Source organism: Pundamilia nyererei, unplaced genomic scaffold, assembly GCF_000239375.1.
Source record: "Pundamilia nyererei isolate P.nyererei 1_Seehausen unplaced genomic scaffold, PunNye1.0 scaffold00141, whole genome shotgun sequence".
Lineage (NCBI taxonomy): Eukaryota > Metazoa > Chordata > Actinopteri > Cichliformes > Cichlidae > Pundamilia > Pundamilia nyererei.
This window is the reverse complement of record NW_005187542.1, coordinates 1,375,281-1,402,013: the sequence shown is the minus strand read 5'-3', so window position 1 is coordinate 1,402,013 and position 26,733 is coordinate 1,375,281. Positions and strand designations below refer to the sequence as shown.

At 39.9% G+C, this 26,733-nt stretch overlaps 1 protein-coding gene across 4 annotated transcripts in view; it reads right to left on the bottom strand.

The window, feature by feature from the left end:
- LOC102202326 (potassium voltage-gated channel subfamily H member 7-like) overlaps window positions 1-26,316 on the bottom strand; it is a 69,620-nt gene extending 43,304 nt beyond the window's left edge. For all 4 annotated transcript variants that reach the window (XR_001290513.1, XM_005744254.1, XM_005744255.1 and 1 more), the window contains exons 1-3: window positions 25,728-26,316; window positions 24,736-24,966; window positions 654-809 (exon numbers count right to left, since the gene is read on the bottom strand). Coding sequence is in view for 3 of the 4 variants with exons in the window: in XM_005744254.1 (XP_005744311.1) it covers window positions 654-809; window positions 24,736-24,966; window positions 25,728-25,803 (463 nt within the window). In the remaining variant the exon portion in view is untranslated. The remainder of the gene's footprint in view (window positions 1-653; window positions 810-24,735; window positions 24,967-25,727) is intronic.
- Window positions 26,317-26,733: the final 417 nt, after the last annotated feature.

Genomic DNA, 26,733 nt, shown 5'->3' with positions numbered 1-26,733 from the left:
TGCATTTTGCATAATTTTAAAAAGTTTACATTTGTTCAGAAGCCTATTGAACAGCAGAAATGAGGCTTTCTTTTCGGAAGCAAGTAAAAGGAAAAAAACAGCGGCCGACAGCGCTGTAAACAACGGCAGACTTGTGCGTAACAAGCAAGCGAATAATGCAGAAAACAGATTTTTAGACGGGAAACTGTTCTTGAAGTATACTGAGAAAGAGAGAGAGAGCTGTGCATGAAGTGTGGTGGAAGCAAAACAGCAAAAGTCAGAGGGAATTCATGACGATGTTTTTGTGAAGCATAGTTTGGATCTTTTTTGCTGCTGGTTCGGTCAATATTGTTTGGAGAGAGATGAAACTAACAGCTTTAGAATCAGCGCAAAAAAAGGCGTAAACACAAAGTGCGGATCAGTTATACTAAAGTGAAATATCAATTATAGCAGACAGCAGCATGTGCAACGTTAAGATTATAGTAGGTCTCTAGTATATTTATGTATTTCTAATATATGTCCACCTTTATACGTGTATTATTTCTAACACTATATTTACTTAATGGTACAAACACAACCAGATTTTGGGAACGAATAAAAGCTCCGACCAAATGTCACAGACGGTCGTCTAGCACCGACCTTCTCCTGCCTGGGCCTTGCATGTTTTTACTCACATTGATCAGCTTTAGAAGGTGAGGTATGGTTTAGTCTCTCCAGCGAGTCACTGCTGCCTTCATCCAGGATGTAATCAAAGTTCAGGATGAACATCATGACCACACCCTCCTCGTTCTTCACAGGGATGATATGGGTGGCACAGAGGAAGTTTGAACCTAAGCAAAAGGAAATCACAGTTAGAAAGAGTTTTCTATTTGATTGACTTAACATGTGAGCCAGTGGCAGATACAGAATCTCGAAATTATGAGGCCCAATCAATCTTTGTAATTTTTCAGTCTGAAGCAAAATGGAAAACCTGATTTAAACCCGACATAGCAGGTTTCTAGACATTTTGACCCTGGAGTTTTCCATTAACACCCTTTGACATTCAAGCATCTTATTCCAGATAAAGCTGCTCACACAGGCAGGTCTGGCAGAAAAATGAGGGTGAAAAGGTCAACAAGGCCTTTGAGAGGAAACCCACTGGAGCTCAATGATTTTATACATACAGACATGCGGCAAGTGTCCTTCACAGTTCAGTACAGTTGAAACATTGCAAACAGCTTACATCAAACCTAACATTAGCAGATTATTTAAATAATGTATCCCCTTGAATAATGAATAATTTCTTCTTCATGTAACAACCATGAATATTTTCACAGCAGTTCTCATGGAAGGAAAAAAAATGAGGCCCAATTACTAGAGTTGGCAATGGCTTCACAGTGGGAGGTAATTTAATACAACCCTGCTAGCTGCTAATGCCTCACATCTAAATGTTCCTAATTGATCAAATAGGAAAGAGGTGAACAAAAATAAAGCAGATATAGGAGACAAAATTGTAGACCATTCCTACCAGCTGACTTGTCCTAGCTTCAGAAAAACCCCTCAAATAAACAGAAAATATGATTGTTACATTTTTATTTTTAGGTTTGATTCCGTCTTTAATCCTACTCTAGGCTTAAATAGTAATTGAAGTGTTGCCAACATTAGTAAAGCTGTAGTACAGGAGCAATGAACAAAAATGAGATGCATGTTTATGTTTTAACTAATAAACATAGACATTGTTGGAAGATGCTCTCTCACACACTAGACTTGAAATCCTGGTATCACTATTAGGCTATTTATAGCTCACCCAGCAGGCACCCAGCCCAGATCGTTTCTTTTCTGGGGGAGCATAGATGCACTGCTGCTCAAACACCCTAAACTGCGATTCTTACTCTGCCTACAAAAGAATTGTGGATTACTACTCACTTTCTTATATCAGGTTCTCAAATGCTACTGTGCAGCTTTGTAAACCAAAGTAGTTCACAAGGCCTGGCTTTGATTTATGTTTTAGGAAGTCCAGATTTTGCAGGGCTAAGCAATATCCAGGGTCCAACAGTATATCAGTGTCACCATGGGTGGGTTGAACTATTCACTTAAATCGGGGGCGGGCGATTTAAGTGCCTCTTCTTCACCCTAGTTCTGCCTACTCACTCACAGGGAATGACCAGATTGCTAGTGTTCCCTCTCCAGTTCCGTACCTTTACCTTAAAATGACTCTTGGTGTAAACCGGCACTATATACACACATATACACACTACACTATGAACACAGCATTGACTACAGAGTGAGTATTAGGAGAACAGCATTCTGATATAGCAACTATGACTTGAGGTAAAAAAAAAAAGAAGCTTGTTTTGAATCACAACTGAAGCAAGCACTTTGGCGACAGTGGGAAGGAAAAACTCCCTTTTAATAGGAAGAAGCCTCCACCAGAACCAGGCTTAGGGAGGGGCGGCCATCTGCTGCGACCGGTTGGGGTGACAGGAAGAAGACAAGATAATCCACATAGTTTAGTTTGCATTCAACATACTTTTTAAAAGCAATTTGAATCAGACTTGACTGTCAATTTTATTCACACGCTCCCCATACACTTATGAAATAACTACCCAGAAGATGGTAAATGGCCTGTATTTGTATAGCACTTTACTTAGTTCCTAAGGACCCCAAAGCGCTTTACACTGCATTCAGTCATCCACCCATTCACACACTGGTGATGGCAAGCTACATTGTAGCCACAGCTGCCCTGGGGCGCACTGGCAGAGGCCAGGCTGTGGGACACTGGCGCCACCGGGCCCTCTGACCACTACCAGTAGGCAACGGGTGACGTGTCTTGCCCAAGGACACAACAACTGAGACTGTCGGAGCCAGGGCTCGAACTGGCAACCTTCCAATTACAAGACAAACTGCCAACTCTTGAGCCACGATCGCCCCAGAAGAGTTACCAATATGGCTGCCAAGTGGTAAGTCATGCTTCTAGAAGGACTTTGACGTTAGCTAGAGGGATTAAATCCTGACCTACACAAATATACACACATTATTAGTGGAATATTTTGGATATGAAAAGAGTGCATCCAGATATTATTGTGTACTTGCCTCATACTGACAGATTCAGTTATTTACCCCAACTTAAAATATGAACTTCAATCAGTGACTTTGGTTTTAGCTTTCATCTCAGCTCAGATATGTTTGTCATTATAAAAATACAAATGCATCTGTTGTTTTTATCTCTTTAAGCACAAGGAGTAGCACTGACAGTGATAAGCATCCTATAATTTGACTCACTTTGTTTGCAAATTAAAATCTTCTCCGTCTGTCTCCATGGAAACAACTGAGCGCTCCAAAGAAAGTTAAACTCACTGCACCATTCTGTCATCAGTACAAAGTGACTTCAAGATGTTTTTCAAATGATTATCTTTATTCATCTGCCAATATACAGGGTGTTGAAAGAAATTTCCCTTTTATGGCAACAAACAAATGGAATAAATCATTTAGATGGGCATTTAACAGTGTTTCCACTGAAAACACAAACACCACCCAGCCACCTATCATTACATTTTTGAAGTTGTAGTGTTGAAGAAGTGTCTGAAGTTGTACAAATGCACATTTGCATAGACTAACCAAACATGCAAAACAAATCACATGCATGCACACAGATGCCCTCACATGTGTACAACCATACAGTGCTGTGCAGAAGTCTCAAAGCATTCTATCCATCAATGAACAAAATCCAATAAAACTTGCTAAATATTATGTGATATAATGGTAAATGGCCTGCATTTGTATAGCGCTTTTCTAGTCCCTAAGGACCCCAAAGCGCTTCACACTACATTCAGTCATTCACGATGGCAAGCTACATTGTAGCCACAGCTGCCCTGGGCTGCACTGACAGAGGCGAGGCTGCCGGATACTGGCGCCACCGGGCCCATCTTGCCCAAGGATATATGACATGCAGCCAGGAGGCAGCCTGGGATCGAACCACCGACCTTCTGATTAGTGGCTGACCTGCTCTGCCACCTGAGCTACAGCCACCCCATGTAAGTATAACCATCACTCAAGACCATGAGAAAAACATCTTATTCATTTCAAAGTCAGTCGATGGCATAGCAACAAAATCCCAGCACGTGGTAAGTCAAAGAATTATCTTCAAACACAAGGCGAACAAAGAGCCCCACACTAAACACACCATGCAGAGATTATATCAAGAGACAAAAGACAGTGAGCCAGTCTAAAATCCAGAGACCTGTGGCACATTTTCCAAGATTGAATAACTGCACGTGTACCCAGGAGAACTGGAGATGCTCACATCAAATATAGATAGTTATGATTTCATTTTTATGTGATTAGTTGACTATACTATATTATTTTTTAACATACAGTACTTTCCAGTACTTGTAGTAAATTCGTTCACAGTACAGTACAGAGCAGTCTATAAAAGTAGTGCTTGCAGGGACAAAACCCCAGCCTTGAAATGCAATCTATGTGTGTACGTGTATGAGTGACTCTAAAAATAGGCTGCTTGGAATCCATAGGCATTTATAATTCATAAGTGTCAAGTATTATATTCTAGAAAACATAATGGTGACTTGGTGACAATGGCTTTTTCAGGCAACATAAGAATGAGAATGGGTTTAAAGCTGTGTGTATGAAGAAGAATAGAAGAAGAAGAAAGTGATGGGAATTTTATAAAAACTTAAAGTTTGTTTAAAAAAAATCAATATTTTGTTTATTGTAATAATTTTTCATGTGATCTCATGTCATATACTTAGCAATGGCTCAATTCAAATACAGTTGAATATGAAAAAGACAATGGAGTAGAGAAGTGCTTATAGTTTCTAAGCCATACGGGGGCACAAGGACATTGTGATCTTTTTGTCATTACTTCAGTTGACGCATGTGTTACTTGGAGCGGAGTGACCAGTTTTAATATGGGTTTAGTATTAGTTTTAAACCTGCATAAAAATAATAATTCTACATGAACTTCTTTTCCCTCTATCTCTTCTGGTCATTACTCCTTTACTCCTTCATGTCTCTTAAATCCAGACTCCTTTTTTTTCTGTTGGTTTATTCCCCTTAGTCTTTATTTGCCTGCTCTCGTTCTCTGCTCCTGTCTCTGCATGTCTTTCTTCCTGAGAAGAAAGAGAGCTGCCCAGGTTCTCTGCAGGAAGGCCACCTGACGCGTTATAAACGGACAGATCAGAAAGATTCCCGACACTGCTGCTGATGCAAATTTCTGCCCATCTGCCTGTGTATCCTGCCTCAGAGGAGTGTGACAGGCAAACACAGATACACATACATGCATGCACACACTCACACAAACAGAAATAACATTTACATTTCTTGCGTGCACACTGGCAGTGAGACAGCCAAGCATGCGCACAAAAACGCTAATGAGGTCCACAGATCTCGGCTCAGCACACTCTGAAACAGCCACAGACAGACACTGGCTCACACACATAAACACACACAGTCACTCACACACAGCCTGCCGGCAGCATTAATTAGCAGAATGTTCTCTGTCCAACTAAATCTAATACGCAGGCAATGGAGCTGCTTTACATGGTGCAGTGTAATGAGAGAGCACACCTTTGAAATTCTCTGACTAAAACAACTTTAGTCAGAGAATTTCTGACCTGAATATTTATAAGGACAAGCAAAGCAAACACAGTTAAATATCTCCATTTAATAGATCGGGTGCCATCTCTACTGCTTTAACAACAGATTTAGAATTGAAAAAAAAAATACCCTTCAAACTTAAAGAAAGTGTGTGACTCAGCATCAGCCCTCCCATGACACAAATTTACAGTCATGGATGGATGAAGTGAAACAGAAACACAATCTGTTCTTTTCTAGTCTCTAATCCTCAGAGAATGGTGGATGGAGGAAAGTGCTGACACACAGTTCATGTAAGTGGCAAAGAATCTCAAACTTTGGCAAGGTGAAAGTGATCTAATGCGCACAAAACTGCCTATCATCCCCATAAACAAGATTCTTGAGCCAAACTGGAGGGAATTCTATATATATATAAGCAGCGTGATAAGGCTACTGCTTTTCTAGTGTTGAAACTGCTTGGTGTGTCAAGGTCAAGCCTTAAGCCTGAGAGGAAACGTGGGTCTTATTCATTGAAACATTTTCCACTCAACTTCATTTCCTCGCTGACAGGGTGCAGTTAGGAAGCTACCTGGATTAACAGAGCTACCTAGTAATCTTTTGCTAGACAGATGGCTCGGCAGGATGGCAGCACAGTGTGTTACCAAGTGTATATGCAGACTACGCCAAATCACAGCATGCTCTTTAATATTTTCAGACCAAAGCCACATTGTATAGCATTATCATTTTTGAACATAACTACTCTGGTACAGTGGGGAGTCAGTGTCCATTCTGATAAAAACACAAGATTTAAAAAAAAAAAAGGTAGTTCCAGTCATGCAAAGTCACCTCCATGCCAGTTTTTGTACTTGATGTCTCTCCAGTAACCTAGATGACTGGTCCAAGCAAAGACATTACTATGAAATTAACACAACTGTGCATGAGATAAAACCGGCATTCATCTCAAACACAGTGGATAAAAGTTGATATTCTGCATAACAGACATGTTATAGACACCTTTTAGTACACAAGACTCCCGGGAACCTTAATTTGACCTCAAGGTTTGGACTAACAACAGGAACACTGATGGAGCTAAGGACAAAGTTCAGATGAGGGTAGTGTCTTATATTGCATTGATACACCAATGACCAACAATTCCAACAATGTCCTTTCATTACAGAGCTATCCAATACATGTCTCTGTTCAACACAGTTCTCTCAGTCTGTGCCTCACTGCCATGATTCTCTTTCTCAACTTATATTAATTACACCATCAAAGGTTGTGCCAGTTCAAGCTCATTTTAAGCTTGAGGGATCACTGCTCTGCTCTGCTGAAGGGCATTACCTCCAGCCGAGCAGAGCTTTGAAATATCTTTCAAGAAGCTTGGAGCTCTTTTCCTGAAGCCTACTTAAAGAAATTACAAGAAAGCTTGCGTAAGATATTTCAGGCTCTATCGAAGAATAAAGGTGGGCGTTACAACTTATTGACTTTCATAATCTCATTAGAATTGTGCAAATTCTTTTTTTCCTTATATATTGTATTTCTATGCATGTTTCAATTAATAATATCCCATTTCCCCTATTTCCCATTTTCGTAGCAAATCATTAAGAAATTAGGGATATCTCAAGATTTTTTCATAGTATTTTATAGTGTAAAATTTTTGTTTTATAGTGTAAAAGACCTGATACTTTAATTATATTTAGTGCTGTACAGGACATGAGATGTCATTGTATTAATTTCACCAATTAAAGAAAATTTACTGATTTCTTCAATTTTGGTTTCAAAAAGAAAGAGAGTTGGCAGTTCATTGGTAAATGACTTGTCAGCCAAGCAGGCAGTAGAATTATCTTAATCCTTAATGTTTTCTTGGCTGTTTATCTTAGCCTGCTGAGGAAATAACCTGAGTAACCTGTAGGAGTGTTAACCCACTACTGAAATGGTAGCTGTTCAGTTAAACCCTGGTTGAAAAGTTATAGCTCCAAAAAACCAAGATGGCAATGGCCAAAACACAAAACCCAAGGCTCAGCAGAGGTCAACAGTCTACACTACTGGAAGAAATATTCAATTTTCTTACTGAGGTTTTGCAAACATGTGGTGACAAATAAAGCCGAAGTTACATAGGCCTAGAGATTAGTCTGTGACCAGCTACCAGAAACCACTGATCATGAGGGGAAAATTAGTCTTCCCTAACTATTTGCTGGAAGTTGATGACAGTCATTGGAAAAATAATTGCTAGAGCCCTAGTCAGCGGTCAGCAACCCCCTGAGTTTTACCTCTCACTGGGAAAAATGTGTTGCACAACTCCACAACTGTTTTCGATTGCTTTGGTCTCTAGGACACTGCTGTGGTTGCAGTTTGAAGGTGTTGGACTTTTCCACAAACACTGCACAGCTATTCCCTGAGCTGTATGGAAACTGTGAATCTGCAAACTGGAAATGAAAACCATTTGGCTTCAAAGTGAAAGTGTCTTTTGAAACATGCTGGCTGCAGGCACAACTTTTACTTTAAAGAATTGAATTTTTTCAAATTCTACTTCTACTGAGCTAATAATTAGTGAGTATTTGCAGACCAACATAAACAACCATAGGCATCTGTGGCAACTGGCTAGTAGCCAAAGTAGTCAAACAACATCTTATTTTCCACTAGCAAAGTTTCAAGATAAAGTAGTCCTCTTAGGCTACGTCCACATTAACACTAAAACGGTGTCTTCGTCTGAAAATACTCTGCGTGCACCAGGGGCGATTTTTCAGTCTTTTTCTAATTGCCCTGTCATAAAATGTAATATTTCACATATAACTGAAGCCTGTAGAAACTGAGATGTGGCTCTTGGGTTGTTTGCAACTTCTTGAGCATTGCTCATTCTGAACAAGGGTGATGCGCAAAGCTGTAGTAAAAAGTGTTGATGGAGATGTACAGAGAAGGTCAAAAAGAGGTGCTCTGTCTTTGTGGATCTAGAGAAAATTAATAATAGGGTGCAAAGAGATGAGCTGTGGCTGTGCTTGAGGAAGTCAGGAGTGGCAAAGAAGTATGTGAGGCTGGTACAGGACATGCATCAAGACACTGAGATATAGTGGGATGGGATTACATCAGAGCTGCCCTTCTTGTTCGCAATGATGATGGATAGGTTGACAGATACGATCAGGCAGGATTCTCAGTGGAATATGATGTTTACCAATGACATTGTGATCTATAGTGAAAGTAGCGCGCAGACGAGAGCCTGGATAGGTGGAGGTTTGCTCTGGAGAGAAAAGGAATGAAAACCAGTGGAAGCACGACAGAATACGGTATGTGTGTGTGAATAAGATATGGGACAGGTGGAAAGGTAAACATAGAAAGAGTAGAGATAGTGAAGGCAGATGAGTTTAAATACCTGGGGTCAACCATACAAACCAATGGAGAGTGCAGAGGTGAAGGAGAAAGTGCAGGCAGTTTACCCTGCTGATATGAGTGTCAGCGGTGATTTGTGAGAAAAGGATAGCAGCAAGAGTAAAAGAGAAGATTTACAAGATGATAGTGAGACCTAATATGACATATGGATTGGCGACAGTAGCACTAACAAAAGACAGGAGGCTTGGTTGGAGGTGACAGAGCTGAAGATTATGATTGACACTGGGAATGATCAAAATGGACAAGATCAATTTCATGAAGAAATGAGTACATCAGATCGACAGCTCAAGTTGAGTGTGTTGGAGAAAAGTTAGAGAGGAAAGGCTGTAATAGTTTGGACATGTTTGGACAGGCATAGTGGTCATATGGGACAAAGCATGGTAAATATGGTGCTACCATGAAAAGAGGAAGATGCATGGATGTGCACAACATTCAAATGAATAAAAGAAGGATGTGAAGAGGGTTGGTGTGATAAACAATTTGCATAGCTGAACAAAATCCTGGTATCTTTATTATAAAAAAAAACAACAACAATCCTTTGTAAAAAACTAAATTAGTTAGGTAATAGAAATTGCTGAATGTGACTGTGTACCTGACAGTTGCACAGCAGGAGGAGTTCCAGTTTCAGGATGCTGGAAATTTCATTCCATTTCCACTATCAATAATTAAAAGAATGCAGCTGAACGTACACTCATTCACAGTGGAAAGGTAACTAAAGTTCAACACAAGCATACATTTATCTCTGCAGTTTGATCAAGTTCTTCTTCTTGCTGTCTCTCTCATACACGGATACACACACACAGTTGCTTAACATCTGTTAACTGGTTATATCTGACTGTTATATGGGAATCTTGACAGCCCTCACTTGGAGAAATCTCTGCCAGTACCATTTAAGTGAAAATCATTTTAAATGGAAAACTCTACTTTTTGCCTTGGTTTGATAGACATGGTGTGTGTGTATGTGTGGGTGTATGCAGTTATGTTTGTATGTGAGCACAAATGAGTGATACTAATGTGAGCTGAGCCTCGAGCAGCTCTGGTGTTACACTACCTCAGGGGTTACAGTGACACTTCCCTCCTTGTTTCCACTCTCTATGTCTCTGTAAAACGCTCAACTGTGAGCTTTTTCAGTTCGCCACAACTAATTGTCATCAAATCAAGTTATCCAGGTCACTCTTTAACCGTCTCAGCAAGTTAGAATGTGTTGGAGTCGATCACTGTTGTAGCAGTAGTGTCTTTTATTCAGAAAGTGAGAAAAGCAACATGGGTGTAGGAATGACGGCGACCTGTGTAAACTGCAAAGAGCACAAATTCTCATTTACAGTAACAGACAAGCCACTCAATCTGATGACTCTACTCAAAAACAGAAGATGGGTGAAAAGATGCTGTGATTCCATTAAAGTATTAAAGCTAAATGATTATAAATGAGAAAGATTTAAAAAACAAGCCTATGCTTCTGGAAATGTAACCAGCGCTTCCCACCCCTCTCCCGTTTTCCTTTTTCCACTGAGAACATTTAGATGTACTCGGAACTGTGTACGTGTATGTCTGCTATCTATTCCAGAATTGAATGTCATCAATGGCAGCACAGGGCCTGGTGGTTTGAGAAACTGTCTCGTAGCACAGAGGTCACTTGTCAAATCAAGAGAAGTGCCTCAGCATCTATATGAATAACAGGTACACAGTACATACGTACACATTATTTATAACTGCAGAAATATCCTCTGTTATTATTCATAGAAGAAAATTATTTCCATTTATCCCCTGCCAGTGGTAAGGCAATGACAGTCTTGGAACATAATTAAAATCTAATGTAATGGCATATCATAAATATATTCCTGGAAATTAGCGATGGAGTCATAACATCCCATAACATCTCCTCTTGAACAGACAGGAGATGTGGGTGTTAAACATTGTGATCACAATGACAGAGTACAGCCTTGTTAGCATGAGGCACAATGACTTTCAACAGGACCTGATAATGGTAGGAAGACAGTGACTAAAAGTAAAATTTGAATCAGAGGGTCAATGCATTCTGTCTCAGCATTTATATAAGAGACACTTCATTATGAGTTTAAATCACACAGTATAAAAGCCAAACTGCAGGCTGAAGCAGATAAACTTTATTCCAAATCTGAGTCATGATGCAGAACTGAATACAAGCAACTTAATTGCCTTTTGTGTGTCTGATTGTGGTGCAGATTCATTCAAGGTCTTATTTTATGAGCCCCTCCTCAAAATGTAAACCAGCAGTGTTTACCATGCATACATAACTATTAAAATATAGTGGTGCAAGGAGTCAGCTGACTCCTGCTTTGCCATTTTCAGTAAACAAGTTTGTCTTTCTGTTCCTCTTTTAGTGTCAGGGAAACAGAGTTACTAAACAGTAAACAACAAAAAATTAGGAGCTCAGTGCCAAAGTTACAGTAGGTAGTTTTTATGTCTTTACTTTATCTTTCCAAACTCAGTGCTACTGCACCATCTTGGACAGATGGTTTTTGTAGCTGATGTGACAAGCGCTTCAGATGCTACCAAAAAAGGGACAACATCAAGCATGACAAAATTAAAGCATCCGCCTGTGCTGATATGTTTCTGTCACTGCTGATCAGAGATGGAGCTGAAAATTACCCACAACTGCAGAGTACTTCAGGGTTTATTACAAAAACTAGTTGCTGTATTTTAGCATATGTCGAATCTTTTATCTGATATTTCCTTGGTATTGTTTCTATCCTTGGATCGGGAAAACGTGGCTTACTGCTATTGACAGATTGACAGACTGATACTAAAATTCCATTATGATGTGTGAGGGTTTAAAAAAGGACCCAAATTCAGAATCCGGAGGACAAAGACAGGATGACAGCTAAATACAAAAGACACTTACAAAAGTAACTTAACTTCCACAGCATGTCTTTGTCCTCCCCTCACAAAAACTGGTCACGACAGATGGACGTCCCTCCCCCTGCCAGGTTCTGCTGGAGATTTCTTCCTGTTAAAAGGGAGTTTTTCCTTCCCATTGTCGCCAAAGCACTTCATCAAACGGGTTTTTCACTGTTTTCTTTGTATTATTGTAGGGCCTTTACTTTACAACATACAGCATCTTGAGGCAACTGCTACTGTGATTTGGCACTATATATAAAAAAAATTACTGAATACACGAACAACTGATTAGTGACTTTTAAATTTGTGGATATCCTGTGTTCATGTGGTGTATGGGTTACTGTTTACAGTATTGTTACAGCACGAGAGTTTGACTGAATGTGTACTGTGTACGTGAACCTTTGAAGAATACCTTGAAGAGCCAGTTGATGATTGTACAGTTAGGGCTGGGCAATATGGCCTAAAATTCATATCGCGATATAATTTCAAGCATGTGTGGTAACGATATATATCGCGATATATTCTTTTCTTCTGTATAAGGTATTTTCAACACTACAAGGCACACTTAAAATTCTTTAATTTTCTCAAAAATAGAGAGTGTGCCTTATGTATGAATTCTGGTTGTGCTTACTGACCTCGAACCCGATTTGGGCGTGCAGAAATCTGTTAAAAAATGTTTTAGTACAACTTTGGTAAGCCGCACTGCTTGATGGATTGTCAGAGCATTACGGCTGCCATGGTGAGGAGCTTCGCGGAGTAATCTGGGTCCAAAATTCCGTCCCTTCAGGTCCCAAAGTCAAACTCTTTTACTGAGAGTAAAAAACGGTCTAAATTCTTTAATCTTTAATAAAATCATTAGCGTTGCTGCTTTACCAGGTGTAACAATTAAGTTTAACATCCAGGCATCCATGAAAACAGAATTTATTAAATTTAACGGAGTTAGAAGTTAGCAGGAAGTTAGCTCGCTAGTTTCCACCTAAACATGACATACTATGTTCTGACTGAGAGATTTTTGAAACTAATTAAAACGTACAGCTCTGCTACCACTTCCAACATAAATGAAGAGAGAAAACTAAACAGCAGTGGCATTTGCAGGGTTACTGAAGTTGGACTACCTAATGTTGTGCTACATGATTGCTAGCGAAACAGCTATGTTAGCATAACATTGGCACAGTGAAGCTGGAGGATGAATGCCAACTTTTTTTCCACTCGAAAAAAGTCATTAATGAATCAATGTTATGGAAGTGGAGGAAGCGCAGTTTTTGGCTTTCCCCACATTTCAAAAGTGCTTCATCTCTTTGCTATGACTGTCGGCATATTTTGCAGATGATAATGGATAGTGCCACCGTGCTGCCGGTGGCACGGTGGTTAGCACTGTTGCCGCACAGCAAGAAGGTCCTGAGTTCAATTCCAACATCAGGCCGGGGTCTTTCTGTGTGGAGTTTGCATGTTCTCCCTGTGTTTGCGTGGGTTCCCTCCGGGTACTCCGGCTTCCTCCCACCGTCCAAAGACATGCAGCTTGTGGGGATAGGGTAATTGCATAATCCAAATTGTCACAATGTGCGAATTAATGTGAGTGCGAATGGTTGTCTGTCCCTGTGTGTTGGCCCTGCGACAGACTGGCGACCTGTCCAGGGTGTACCCCGCCTCTCGCCCTATGACAGCTGGGATAGGCTCCAGCGCCCCCCGCAACCCTGAAAAGGACAAGCGGAAGCGAATGGATGGATGGATAATGGCTGTAGCCGCTGCGATGCTTTCGACCAAAACAGGCACAGCTTGATGACATCATCAAAATGCGCTATCACGATAGAGCGGTATAGTCAAAATCTCTATCGTTGGCCAAATGTATATCGTTTCTATCGCCCACCCTTATGTTCAGTCACTTTTTTCTTTTAGCCAGTTCATAACCAAATACTGGTTCGACTTTGTCAGACAACTAAAAATAGCGTTCACACAATATAGTAATGCAACATTTGCTAGAAAACATACAACAATATCTTATGAGGACTTCTAAGACTAAAATTTAAAAAAAGAACCCATAATTTCTTTTTTAGCGTCATTTAGCATTGCAACAATCTGAACAGCGTTGGTCATGCTTAACTGTCTAGCAAGAGCCAAAAAAATAAGAAACAACGAAGACAAAATACACAGTACCAACCTGGATGTAAATAAGAAAGACATGCATGATGAAGAGACCTCAAACAGACGAAGTTTGGGAAATGTCAGACTTGAACTACTGCGGTCTAACACCTTGATAATGTCAGATGTCAGGTTTTGTTGACATTTGTACAGTTGTGATGATACATGCCACTAGCTTTAGGCTGTCCCCCTGCCTCTAAGGGTTTGTTGATTGAATCCCCATCAAAGTGGTCCTCCAAGGGTAGCAGAATACAGATCCATGGCATTTAGTGATAGGGTGCAAAAATGCGTCAATTCATGGAAGCAAGTGATTGTTGTGGGGCTGGGATTGTGTCTTGGGGTCTTTGTTGTGTTTTTCAAGTTGTTCCTCCTTTCTGTTATGTGGGAGATGCAGTTGAATTTCAATGTCCAGGTGTGAGGGAACATAAGATCCAAATTAAGGCCAGGACATGAGGTTTTTCAGAACATTTCATTGTTTCCCTTCCCTGATTGTTGCAACAATCCAAACAGCACAAAATCCAGTGAATGAAAAACTATATAACAGTGACAAAAAATGAATGGCTGCTCATTCACAGATTTGCTCTTTGCATATTCGTCTCTGAATGAGAGAAAATCTGGGATCAGGTCTGAAATATCGTTCATGAGAAATATGAACAACTGAGTGGAGGGGGCAGGGTTAAATTGGCAGACCCACACTGTGTGATTCTTCCATGCAGTCAGCATTCGTAGAGCCAACCTGTTATCTCCTGGACATCAGATGAATGAACGGCATCTCTGCACATGGAGCTGCTGGACAGGAGATGTGAGCCCCTTAATAAAACAAGAATGAGCAGAGACTTGTGGGGAGGGGGAGGAAAGCCAAGTGTTTGAGCCTGAATGGGTTGGGGGAGGGGCCGTCAGACTGTTTACTGTCTGTTTGCGGTAATACTATCATATAAATGCAGTGAGTGTGGGCTTAATTCAAAGATACAACACCAGACTGACCTACATTTATTCACTGGCGCTGTAAAGCCCTGGCTTTGTAATAGATTTCATTCATACCAGTTAATTAACTAGTATGTGTGACTGATATCATAAAATTCTATATGTGGGAAAATGACAAAGCTGTTGACATGTCCAGAGCAGCGTGTATAGCTTTCTGCTAAAAGTTTGATTTATGAAAGTAATTCTTCTCTTTGAAAGAATCCAAAAATGTCAATACCTTAATGGATATCAATGAAATAAAACAGTGAAACAAAATAGAAACAATGGAAGGATATTAACTCCTTTGCAACCTCCTAACAACTAAAGAAAAAAGATCAGATTTCTTTTTTTTTTTTAATATTGTGTTGATTTTATTCTGTAGATATTAATGTCTACAACTATATGTATAGCATTGTACTTCATCTGACATGTCAGTGAGAAGAAAAAAAATGGTGTCTGCTGCTGCAGTGAAGAATGATCTAACAGGAGCACAATGGAGGGGAGGGATGGTGAAGGAATACGTTATTGATCCGAATGATCTTGTTACACACTAAGTGAAAGGTTTCATGAATTTTAATACAAATAAGAAGACAGAAAGGCAGCAAATCATTTATCTGTCTGAGGCCATGCTATTTTCTGCAAAAGATGACTGAAAGAGGAGCAGATCTTTTCATCTTTGTTGACAAAGGCTGCATTTTGGACCTTTATCTTAGCAAAGTGCTGGTGCACAGTAGTGCCTTACAGAGCTACTAGTGTGACATTGGGCAAGTGATACTCAGCTTACGGGCCTATCAACCTAGTCAGGTCTGTCACGGGGGACAACTTCCAGCTATTCATTGAAATATGGTTTGAAGATGTTACACCTATATGTACCATCATATAAATGCTTTCCAGGGCAACAAAGTTAGCATTTTGCAAGTTAAATTTTTGCAGTTTTTATCATGTGGGCTTGGTGTCAGTCTTTGTAAATGAATTTAGTTAGTTATTAAGTTATGACTCTTACTCTTTTCATTATGGGGGAAAAGCTGAGTATTCCTGCTGAGTAGATTTGAGTCAGATTTACAATTTCTGTCAATTTGTAACTGAAATACACATTAACCCCTTAGCAGTCCTACAAATTTACAATTAGTCCCCTAAACCATCCAATGTACCGTGGGCGGTACGTCCGACTGCTAACAGGTTAATTTAAACAGATATTCTAAAATTAGACGTTATTCCTATATTACTACCAGTCTGCTTTCACAATTCTAGTGTCTTTATATTCAGTCTGTCTATGAAGCCAGAACTTTATTACCAGGTCAAATGTTCCTTTGCAATAGTTATAATAAACCGTCAGCTAAAAAAATAACTGTAACTGCTCTCATAACATGAAATATGAAGCTAAGTAGAAACTGCCTGCTTTTCTTGAGAACCACATCTGCATTTGGGGAGCCTCTTTCTTTTGCTAACAGCCCAGAAAAGCTGTTGAGGAGACTCGTTATAAATGGGATCCACTGTGAGGCATGAATATAGAGGAAATCAAAGCTTCTGCTACAACACAAATCTATCTATGTCACTTTAGACTGAGAGTGGTAGCTTTGCTCATTACACTGCTCCCTAGCTGGGCCCTGTAAAGTGATAAGAGTGAGCTGGACAGCTTTATTCAGTCGCACAAAATCAGTTTTCTAAGCAAATCCTTTGTTTTATTTTATATGGGTTTATTCAATGTTGAACACGAGAACAGCTCACTCTGTTTTTAGCGCAGTCAAGTGAAAATAATGTTCTGTATCTGCATAAAGAGGTAACACTTTGCTTCCAGTGAGACAGACAAAGGGTGTTGGATATAGAACTAGGGCCATCAATTATTTAAGCAGCTCTCAAGCAACTGGACTGAATTCAAGGGGGCGTTCCCACAATGGAAGAAGCCATCTGATATTCAGCTGCACTTGATTTCTTTCCATCTCTGACACCTCCATTTACTCTCTCTGCCAGCCGCCCCAACCACACACACATTTAGATAAGGATGAATGCTCCTTTCTTCATCCCAGCTCTCCGTCTTTCAGTTATGCGCCTTATTTTGTCTTTTGTTGTCCCTTTTTTGTCCCCTGCATCTTCTTTTATTCTCTCTGCATTTCCTTCTTTTTAGCTTGCACTGTTTCCCTTCATACACATGTCTTTCACAGAGACAGGCTGCCCACTGTATGTGCTCAAACACAGCTAAACCCGAGAACATGACGGAGAATGCAGGTGAAACAGAATAAGAGCTTATCTTGTTTGCACAGCAATGGATCTGCAAGAATTGGTTTTATGGAGTGTGGTTTCCATTCAAGACTCACACCATTGAATAACCTGACTCATCTCATCATCAGTCATCCTGTCCAGTTTCCATAGCCTCATTGGCTATTTGCACATTGTGAGTTATTCATACAAAATTCCCACAATGTGGTGCACTTATGTCAGCAGCACCTTCAAAAAAACACCTTCAAGTCATCTCATTCTTGTACAAATTAGTTAGCCCCAAGCCCCTGCAATACCATGTTTGTATATCCATGGCAATCTGGTTTAAGATAAGATAAGATAAGATAACCTTTATTAGTCCCACACGTGGGTTTAGATACTAACCTAAGTGATTCAGGCGCTAACTGGGCAGATGTGTGGATGAAAACTTGTTTGGTTTACATATGGTGTTAAACTGTATTCTGTAACCTGTAACATTAAGTGTTTTGTGCATGCCCAAATATTAGCCCTTTATGTAGGTGATGTTTGCTGAAAGATAAAGAAGAATAAATATTATTTCCACTGTGTTGTTTTGCTCCTGATGGATCGTTGCCCTACATTCTCTTAATTTTCTCTTAGAAGCATGTTTAACAAAATATTACCAACACTAAGGTTTTATAGGATAGTACACCTGATGTTGTTGGATTTCAACTCTTGGACAAAACATGTCATTTTACTGTGTCAACTTGGGTCTAGAAATTGTAATTGTAATTTTTTTAATCATTAGGGAACATGAACGTGATGCTGCAATACAAAAAATGGACTGATAGGAGAGGCAGGCTAATTTTCTAATTTATAAACAAACATCAGTTAGTTGAGTAGTAATAACCAGACAACCGTGATAACAGGTCCCAGCAGACTCACTGAGAGAGCAAGCATCTAGTAACCAAAAGAATGCAGTGTAAGCACAGGTTTCATTCAATTCAAAAGTAGCATGGTAACTTGAATCAACAAGAGGCAGCTGCACATGAAACTGAGACACAAACGCACACAGCACCAGCTGTTGTAACCACTTCTGGACACCATGATTTGCAAAGGCAACAACCGTCTAATCCAGATGGGCTCTTGTACCAAAATTTGGCACCAATCGATTTAGTGTGAATCTGTCCTCTGTACTAATTCAGTTAATTCCCTGAAAAGTACTAGATTCTGTCCCAAGCCCTAGCAGTATGACCTGAAGTATGTACAGAAGCAGACAGAACACTATATATCTGCCTGCATGTTAATGACGTTAATGTTACTGTGCTTTGTTCATAAAACTTGCAGAACAACTTTTTCCCCTTTTACATGCCTTGCCATAGTATATGTATTGTATATGTATTACTGCTGAGAAAAGATATACAACTGATCTTGCACTCACAGCTATGTTCACACAATCACTTACACACAATAATATATATTCACTCACATGCACCAAGCCAGAATGCAATCAACCAATTAGGAAATACTAACTATTAGGCACATCTCAGATGTGTACTATTGATCAGATAAGGACTCAGAAACAACATTAGTTTTGTAACTGAGCCTTTAAAAGCCAAAAGGAAAGAAAAGAAAAGACCCACTTTTAACACTCCATTTATGAATAACATTCAGATCCACGATAGCACTAAAAATATCCATTAAACATTCTAAAAGCATAATTTAAAATGTAGTTTCTACCAATGCTAAATACTAAAAGTTTTAGCAGGTCCTAAAATAATTCTGTCTGCAAAGTTTGGACAGATCGTTAGCAAATCTGACCCAACATGAATAACAGACTGAAAATAACTATGACTTGAACTTTATAACGTCACCTATTTTGTTCAGATTATGGCTTTTTAAGCAACGACAACAAATGTTCATCACAATCTAAAGTTCCCACATTTATCCATGGCATTTGAAGGTTGGAAAAGCTCTAATCTCAGCGAGCATCACTGAAGCACAACCAGCTTTAATCTATTTAGAGTGTGACATTTTCACTCTCATTTGCTATTTACAAATGAGAGCTGTTAGCATGCGCTGAGCTTATGGATTTCTAGATACACAAAGGACCCCGAGAGTCGGCATTTTTAGCATGGGAAGCAAGGCGCTGCAAATGCTTGGAACAGAGATGCAAATAGAGCGAGCGTTGCTGAGTAAATATGTGCTGCTGAGATTAGAACTGTTTATATTTACTCTGACTTTTTTTTGAAACTGTCATTAAGACACTAACATTTAAATACTTAATCTTTAACTCTGGTAATTTATTTATACACTGGATACATTCATTAGCAAATATCAGCCTGCAGAGTAATAATGAGTGCTGACAGGAACATCAGCTGTAGCTACCTCCTGTGGTGCATTGTTCAATGCCAGAGCTGAAACAGGTAGTCTTTTAAAACAGGAACTGTTTTACTATATGCTTGTGTTTCAGGTGGCAACAGATGTTCCAAAGACAATTTTGTAGCATTACCATTTAAATGGGCCATGCAACTATATTTAACAAAATCCTGCCAGAGAAGAATGAGCCCTGCATCTGTATTCCTTAAAAGATTAAAGTGCAAGACTCTTTGTACCATTGTCAAAATAATTGTCAGAACAATTATTGGCTAATTTCTTTCAATCTTTTAACTATTTTGCGTGAATTGTCTGTATTTAACACACTTTACATATTAAACTCATGAAATACATTACCGAATGCATATTTTGTATTACTACTGCGTATCTTCAGCACACTATTTACAATTACTTTCCCCAGCAGTTGGAAACAATTTCCACTTTAATGACAGAAGTCAGATACACTGAAAGGAAAAAGGACCAGTGGTCCAGTGAATGCAAAAATCATAAAGCATTAACAATGTGCCAGAGATTGTGCTGATGAGCAGAATCTCCTTCATGGACTGTAAAGGGCATTGGGCAATGTGCTTATATCGACCTAGGATCCTGGGATTAAAAAGAAGATTGGCTTGAGGAAACTCCTACAGAGCACCACAATGAGATCTGCTGCAATGACATTTCTCCTAAAATCCTAATACAGAAGACAATAGAGACAGAGGCTGAAGGCTCTCTGATTGCTGGCTGTTACATCTAAATCTATTCTCATAAATGTATAAATCTGGGAGTTGCTAAACCTGATTTTTCTGGATTTTTTTCACTGCAGCACCACTCAAGACAGCTGGTGCATTTTTTAAAAGAAATTCTAATTGTTGTCCATCACTGACAAACAACCGTGCTTCAGTTACATGACTTTATCCATTGCTAGACTGTATCAAAGACATATTATTGTGTAAAGACACAATAATATGTGTATTTTTTACAAATGGAGCTGCCTGCTTCAGCACATTTGTATTAACAGTGTGATCACAAGAATGTTTTGCCGTCAAAGATTATAAATGGTTAAACATATCTGCAAACATACCAGATTACATAAAAAGCTAAAAATATATTTATATAAATTCAAAAGAAAAGATGATTTACATGTATGAATACATGTACCCATACTTGCTTATCCTAATACAAGCAGGATGTTTAACAGCAGTCTGCCAAGTTGAAACAGGTGTATGACCTTCCCTGGAGAAACTCTGACTCAGGTAAGAGGAAAACACTGTGGTAATTAGGAACCAGGATACAGAATAGTAATAAGGCATTTCCCTTGCTGTAGGGCCCAACAGTCTAAATCCAATGAACATTGTTATTATTAACAAACTGTCCAATTTCACTTTAGATCTCCTGTGGATGGGCCAACAGAGGGTGGATGTTTGGCCACGACTGATTTGCACTCTCCAATACACTGTTTTCAGAGATCAATGCAACATGCAGGTATTTGTGTAATCGTTAATACTGTTTGCCCAGCAGATCAATGGACGCTGAACGTCCAGCTTGTCTTAGCTGACAAACTGGCCTAGAGGAGCATTAGACTCCTAATGGTCAGTTAGTTTAATCCTTTAAGTATTAAAAGAAAATTCCATTATGAAAGAATGTTACCAATTTAAAATGTGCCACAATGGACATGCAAAGAAGAGTAGAACAGTGAATAGTGTGGCTGTCTCATAAAATCTTTCCAACTGGTAAACGCCTGGACGGACAGACAACTCAAAATATTGGCAGTTTGTTAATCACACCCCAGCTAATTTTGGTGACAGTGGCAACAATAATGTAAGTCATATTGCTGATGCCAGGGAAGCTCGTTCTGGCCAGCGCACTAGCTGAACTCGTGTTCAGCTAGTGTTACGCATACACTAAGCACAGGAGGACCGACTCTGATCCACTGTAGTGAAAATATAGGCTAAAAAATATACACTTAAATCAGCTTCACGCAAACTTGTGAAATGCAGACCAGTATCAAAGTATATTGTAAGGCAGACCTTACAATTATATAGAGAGAGAAAAACCCATAAATTATATGACCCTCTATGAGCAAGCACTTTGGTGACGGTGGGAAGGGAAAACTCCCTTTTAACAGGAAGAAATCTCCAGCAGAACCAGGCTCAGGGAGGGGCAGCCATCTGCCGCGACCGTTAGGGATGAGAGAAGGAAGACAGGACTTTTAACTATGAATCCTCTATGTCACAGGTGTCGAACTCCAGGCCTCGAGGGCCGGTGTCCTGCAGGTTTTAGATGTGTCCTTGATCCAACACAGCTGATTTAAATGGCTTAATGACCTCCTCAGCATGTCTTGAAGTTCTCCAGAAGCCTGGTAATGAACTAATCATGTGATTCAGGTGTGTTGACCCTGGGTGTTATCTAAAACCTGCAGGACACTGCCCCTCGAGGCCTGGAGTTCATGCTAGGTGTTCAATAACTCACATTTATTACACAAAAAGGGTGCAGAAATTCTCTGACACAAAAATAAAGTTCTCATGCAATCAATAAAAAATCTGAAATGGACTTTATGGTTTCAGAATGTAAAATATAATTATAAATATAATATAGAACAAAACCATTTAGATAAGCAAAGGGAAAATGTAGCATTACTGATGCAACATTTACAAAAAGCTCAGCAAGGCCAATATAACACAAAGCTAGATTTTATATTGAAAGGTGTTACAGGTTCAGGCTGTAGCACAACACTTTTCTTAAAAACATGGGCTGACATCTCCTCTCTGCCTATTCCCTCAAGAATTTTTCTCTATCTTTATCACTTTCTTTTAACCTCTGACCACAAACATCTATGTCTTTGTGACTGCTCCATAAGCTGCTTTTGACCTAATCTACATCACCTTCTTTTGGTCTGGATTTTCTTATACATTACATACACAATCATACTCACACAAACAAACAAAAAAAAGCTCAGTCTTTGAAGCATGCGTCATCCTGATTGAACCACAGCGCCGATTACACATCAAGCGTCAAAACAAATCCTCCTGACAGGATGTTATTTCACTGTCCCTGAAAAAATGTCATTTCAAAAGCAGAGATATAACACCATTTTGTAAAAGCTGCATTTATTTCAAAATAAAGCCCCCCCCCATTTTGAATTTGAATACATGGGAACAAATGACTGAAAACTGCAAAAGTACAGTCAATTTCAGGATTTCAACTACAGCGCCTGAAGTCCAAAGCTTTTCACAGAAACGCACGATCAACTTAAATGTGTAAACAAACTCGAGAAGTGCAGGCATGTTAATTGGAAACTGCCTCATTGAAGATGACCTGAGGCAAAGTTAAAAACTGCCCTATGGTCTCGCCAGTCCACCTTTAAAATGTATTTTTGAAACTTAAACATCTGCAAAGACTCCTTTGGATGTTAAAGTATGGTCCCATTCAAAGTATAATGTAATTGAAGACAGTCTTTTTAGCTTTTGTTTTTCCAGACAAAAGCCAAAAAGTGTTGTTTAATAAACAACATTTTGTCCATTTTGAATAGATTTTGTTGAAGCAAGTCAAAATAGTACTCTTGTATGGCCCCCACATCCTTGTATGCATGCCTGACAATGTTAGGGCATGCTTCCAGTGAGACGATAGATTGTGTTCTGGGGGATCCAGATACGGACTAGGGCATTCCTGAGCCCCTGGACAATCTGCAACCTGGCCATGTTGGATGAACCCAAACATAATGTCCCAGAGGGGTTGTATTGGCATTAGGTCAGGTAAGTGTGGAGGTCAGTCAGTGGTATCAGTTCCTTCATCCTCCAAGAACTGCCTGCATACTCTCATCATATGAAGCCAGATATTCTTGTTCACCAGGAAGAACCCAGAACCAGCATAGGGTTTGACAATGGGTCCAAGGCCTTCATCCTGATACCTAATGGCAGTTTGGGTGCTGTTGCTGAACCTGTAGAGGTCTGTGTGTCTCTCCGTGTATATGCCTCCTTAAACCATCACTGACCCACCACCCAACCGGTCATGCTGAACAATGTTACTAGAGGATGTTGGGCCCTCAGGCCACCTTCGTGAACTCTGTTTCTGATTGTTTGGTCAGAGACATTCATGCTAGGGGCCTGCTGGAGGTCATTTTGTAGGGCTCTGGCAGTGCTCATTCTGTTCCGAAGCAGATACTGGCCCTATAGGTCGTTGGTCATTACATATTGATACAAGTATTATTACTTGATGTTGTAGCCAACTCTTAAAAGTCATAAGAAATGCTGTAGAATGATCCCTGAGCTCAAGACAAAAAAATAAACAATTCCTAAAACACACAACCACATGGGGATCCTCCCTACAAAGTTCTTACAAAACTATTAATCCTTGTTTGAATCACAGTGCAACTTTACTGGTCCTTAAGTGTTACGCAAGGAGACTTAATCATCTGAATACATATACCATGATTAGAGGACAGCACACGAACTCTCCCTGAACCAACACAGTTGATGTGAATCAAACAGTTAAACTTTCACTTTGGAGCTAACTTTGTATTTCATCAAAACTATCCCAGCTGTCAAGTCATGAATTAGCATATGCATGCTACATCATCTTAATCATAGATGAGTCATTTACAGACAACTGCCACACCTATGGAGGCTTACACTGGAAAATGTAAAGTAGCAGAATGAAGAGTGACATATGTGTTCAGTAAACTGAGGAGAAACCGAGAGATGGCAAGAACAGAAAGAGAGAAACCGCACGCTTGACTATCTTCACATTGGTCTTAAGGGAGCTGAGCTACATCCTTCCCGGAGTGTCCTATCCGGCGAAGGCTAATGAACACCTTTTCCCAGTCATTCAGTGCATGCATCATTTCAAAACTGGACATCATGGGAGACAAAACTTTAACAGTTGCTCTTTTCCCCCCTCAGGGTTCTAAATGGGTGCACTTAGTGATTTGCTGCTGCAAAATGCTCCAGCTAGAACTGATTCAGAACTAAAAATTACACACTAAATGTACCTACACTGGCAGATGTTGTACAAGTCACCCTTCACGTATTTTTTCTTCATCTACAGGCTTTCCTTGCAGATAGCAGCACAAAATCTATTCAAATTCAAACACTGTAACACTAGATTTAAAAACTGTATTATTTTAAGCAATTTCTTTACATCGAAAGGTATAACAGGGATCACAACATAAAGTCAAAACATAAGCAGCTTTCCAGCCAGTGTGGATTTCAATGTCAGACTATTGCAGCAGCCTTATGTCAAGTTCTGCATGTGTCACCTGAACCTTGCAACACTCACCATCCTTGCGGTGGTAGGTGATCTCCACTTTGCGCTCCTCGGACCCCAGCAGTGCCTGGGCCACCTGGGCCACAGCGTGCCGACTGGTGAACTGGCCATGCAAGAAGTCACAAGTGCATGGCTTCTGCATTACATCTGGCCTGGAAAAGCCCGTCATCTCGCAGAAACCATCATTACAGTAGATAATAGCGCAGTTCTGCACCCGGGCATTGGCTATGATGAATTTCTTATCTGTGACGAGGCAGAGAAGAAATTGGGGGAGAAAGAGTGTTACCGTGTTTATATATGTAATTTTAAACTATTTGCACATAAATAAGAATATGAAAAAGTATAACAAATGTTTTATTTAACTAATACAAGTAGGTGTATTGGTTTGTATGGGATTATCCAGAATTACAGTCCTGAATGCTACTCAGCTGACTGAATAAAATTATGAAACTTCACATGTAGGTGGGATTGCTCTAGACAATAAGCATGTTCAGTAAATCCTTAGTAGGCTTAAATACTCCACTTTCTATTAACGAGGTGGCGTTAAATTTGACATTTTTTTAAAACAACAATGTGGAGACAACTGATGCACATTTTTGAGTTGTAAAAACCAGATTTGAGGCATAACTGAAACCCATTTTTAAAAGCTAAATTCATATATGGGGGATAAAATCTGTAATTAATTACGTTAATCCTTTAATCCGTGTATATCACATGCAGCATTTTAAACTACATTTCCCACCGGAGCAGGAGAAAATGAGAAGGACACCAGACCTAAACAAACCTGGTGCGCGATAACACAGTATGGTAATTGACTCATAATGACTTTCATGGATTTCTGGCATTAACATCACAGGGTTAGCCATCCAAAGCCTTGCTGGTGTATAAAAGAAGGCCTATTCCTAACAATAACTGATCTCGAGGAGCAGCGGGACAGACACAAAAGACAAGCAGCACAGCACAGTGCACCCACACAGTACCTGACACCCAGGAAATCTACTTACTTTGTCCTTCGAATTTCCGAATAATTACTCCCAAAAATGTGTTTTGTGGCGCAACATGACCCCTCCGGACAGGCATGGTTCCCCTTCCAAAAATAATAATAATGATGGAAGAAAAAAAATCTTTGTCTGTCCAAGTAAGAGCACACCGGTCCCCACAAAAATGTCTTCCGTAAAGTTATATAGCGGATGTCAACCGAAGCCAGAGGGGCTCCCCGTATTCTTTGTCACCAGTCAGTCATCCTCGTAAAAAAAAAAAAAGCCCCAACAAACCGCTTTCCGGTTTTCTTACCCAAGCCCCAATGTTTCCCTTATTTCAACTCCGACGTGTCCCCCGTTGAGCGCATCGCAGAGGCTTCCCTGCGCTCCTCGCCGACGTGAAGCTAGAAAGAAAGAAAGAATCGGCAAACCGCAGTTTAAACATTTCACCGTCACTCCTCGAAAGCACTGCGCGCTTTTTGTGTCTGCGCGTGAGCAGAAGGCGCGTGTGCGTGCGTGCGAGCGAGCGAGCGAGCAGGGGTCTATTGTTGTGAAGGGAAGACGGATGGTCTCTGAGGCCAATGGCTGAGAGGCGTAGCACCGACACTGCGAAGGGAGAACCCACAAGGATGCGCAGACAAAGCAGCAAACGTAGAGATGTTAGAGGCGAGGCGGAGAAGTAACGGATTACTGTAACACCTTCCAGTGTGGTTAGACGCATCATTTCATGAGTAGGCTTTAGTTAAGTTAGCACAGAGTAAACACAGCTCGTACTTTTAGCTGATACACGCCTAAAGGCGAATTATTATCGACATTTTCAATATTCAGTTTTCCTTTTTATCTGTCTTATCACAGCTGCTACATTTATTGTAGACTTTATGAGCGCAAGCTATCTTAACTTTGCCTGCTTGAATAAAAAAACAAACAAACGGATTTTTACTGAAAGGACTTATCTTATTTTGGTTTGCAACATGACATCGAGTGAGGAAATACGTTTTGACATAGAATCATTATTTTTCTTTGTTACTTT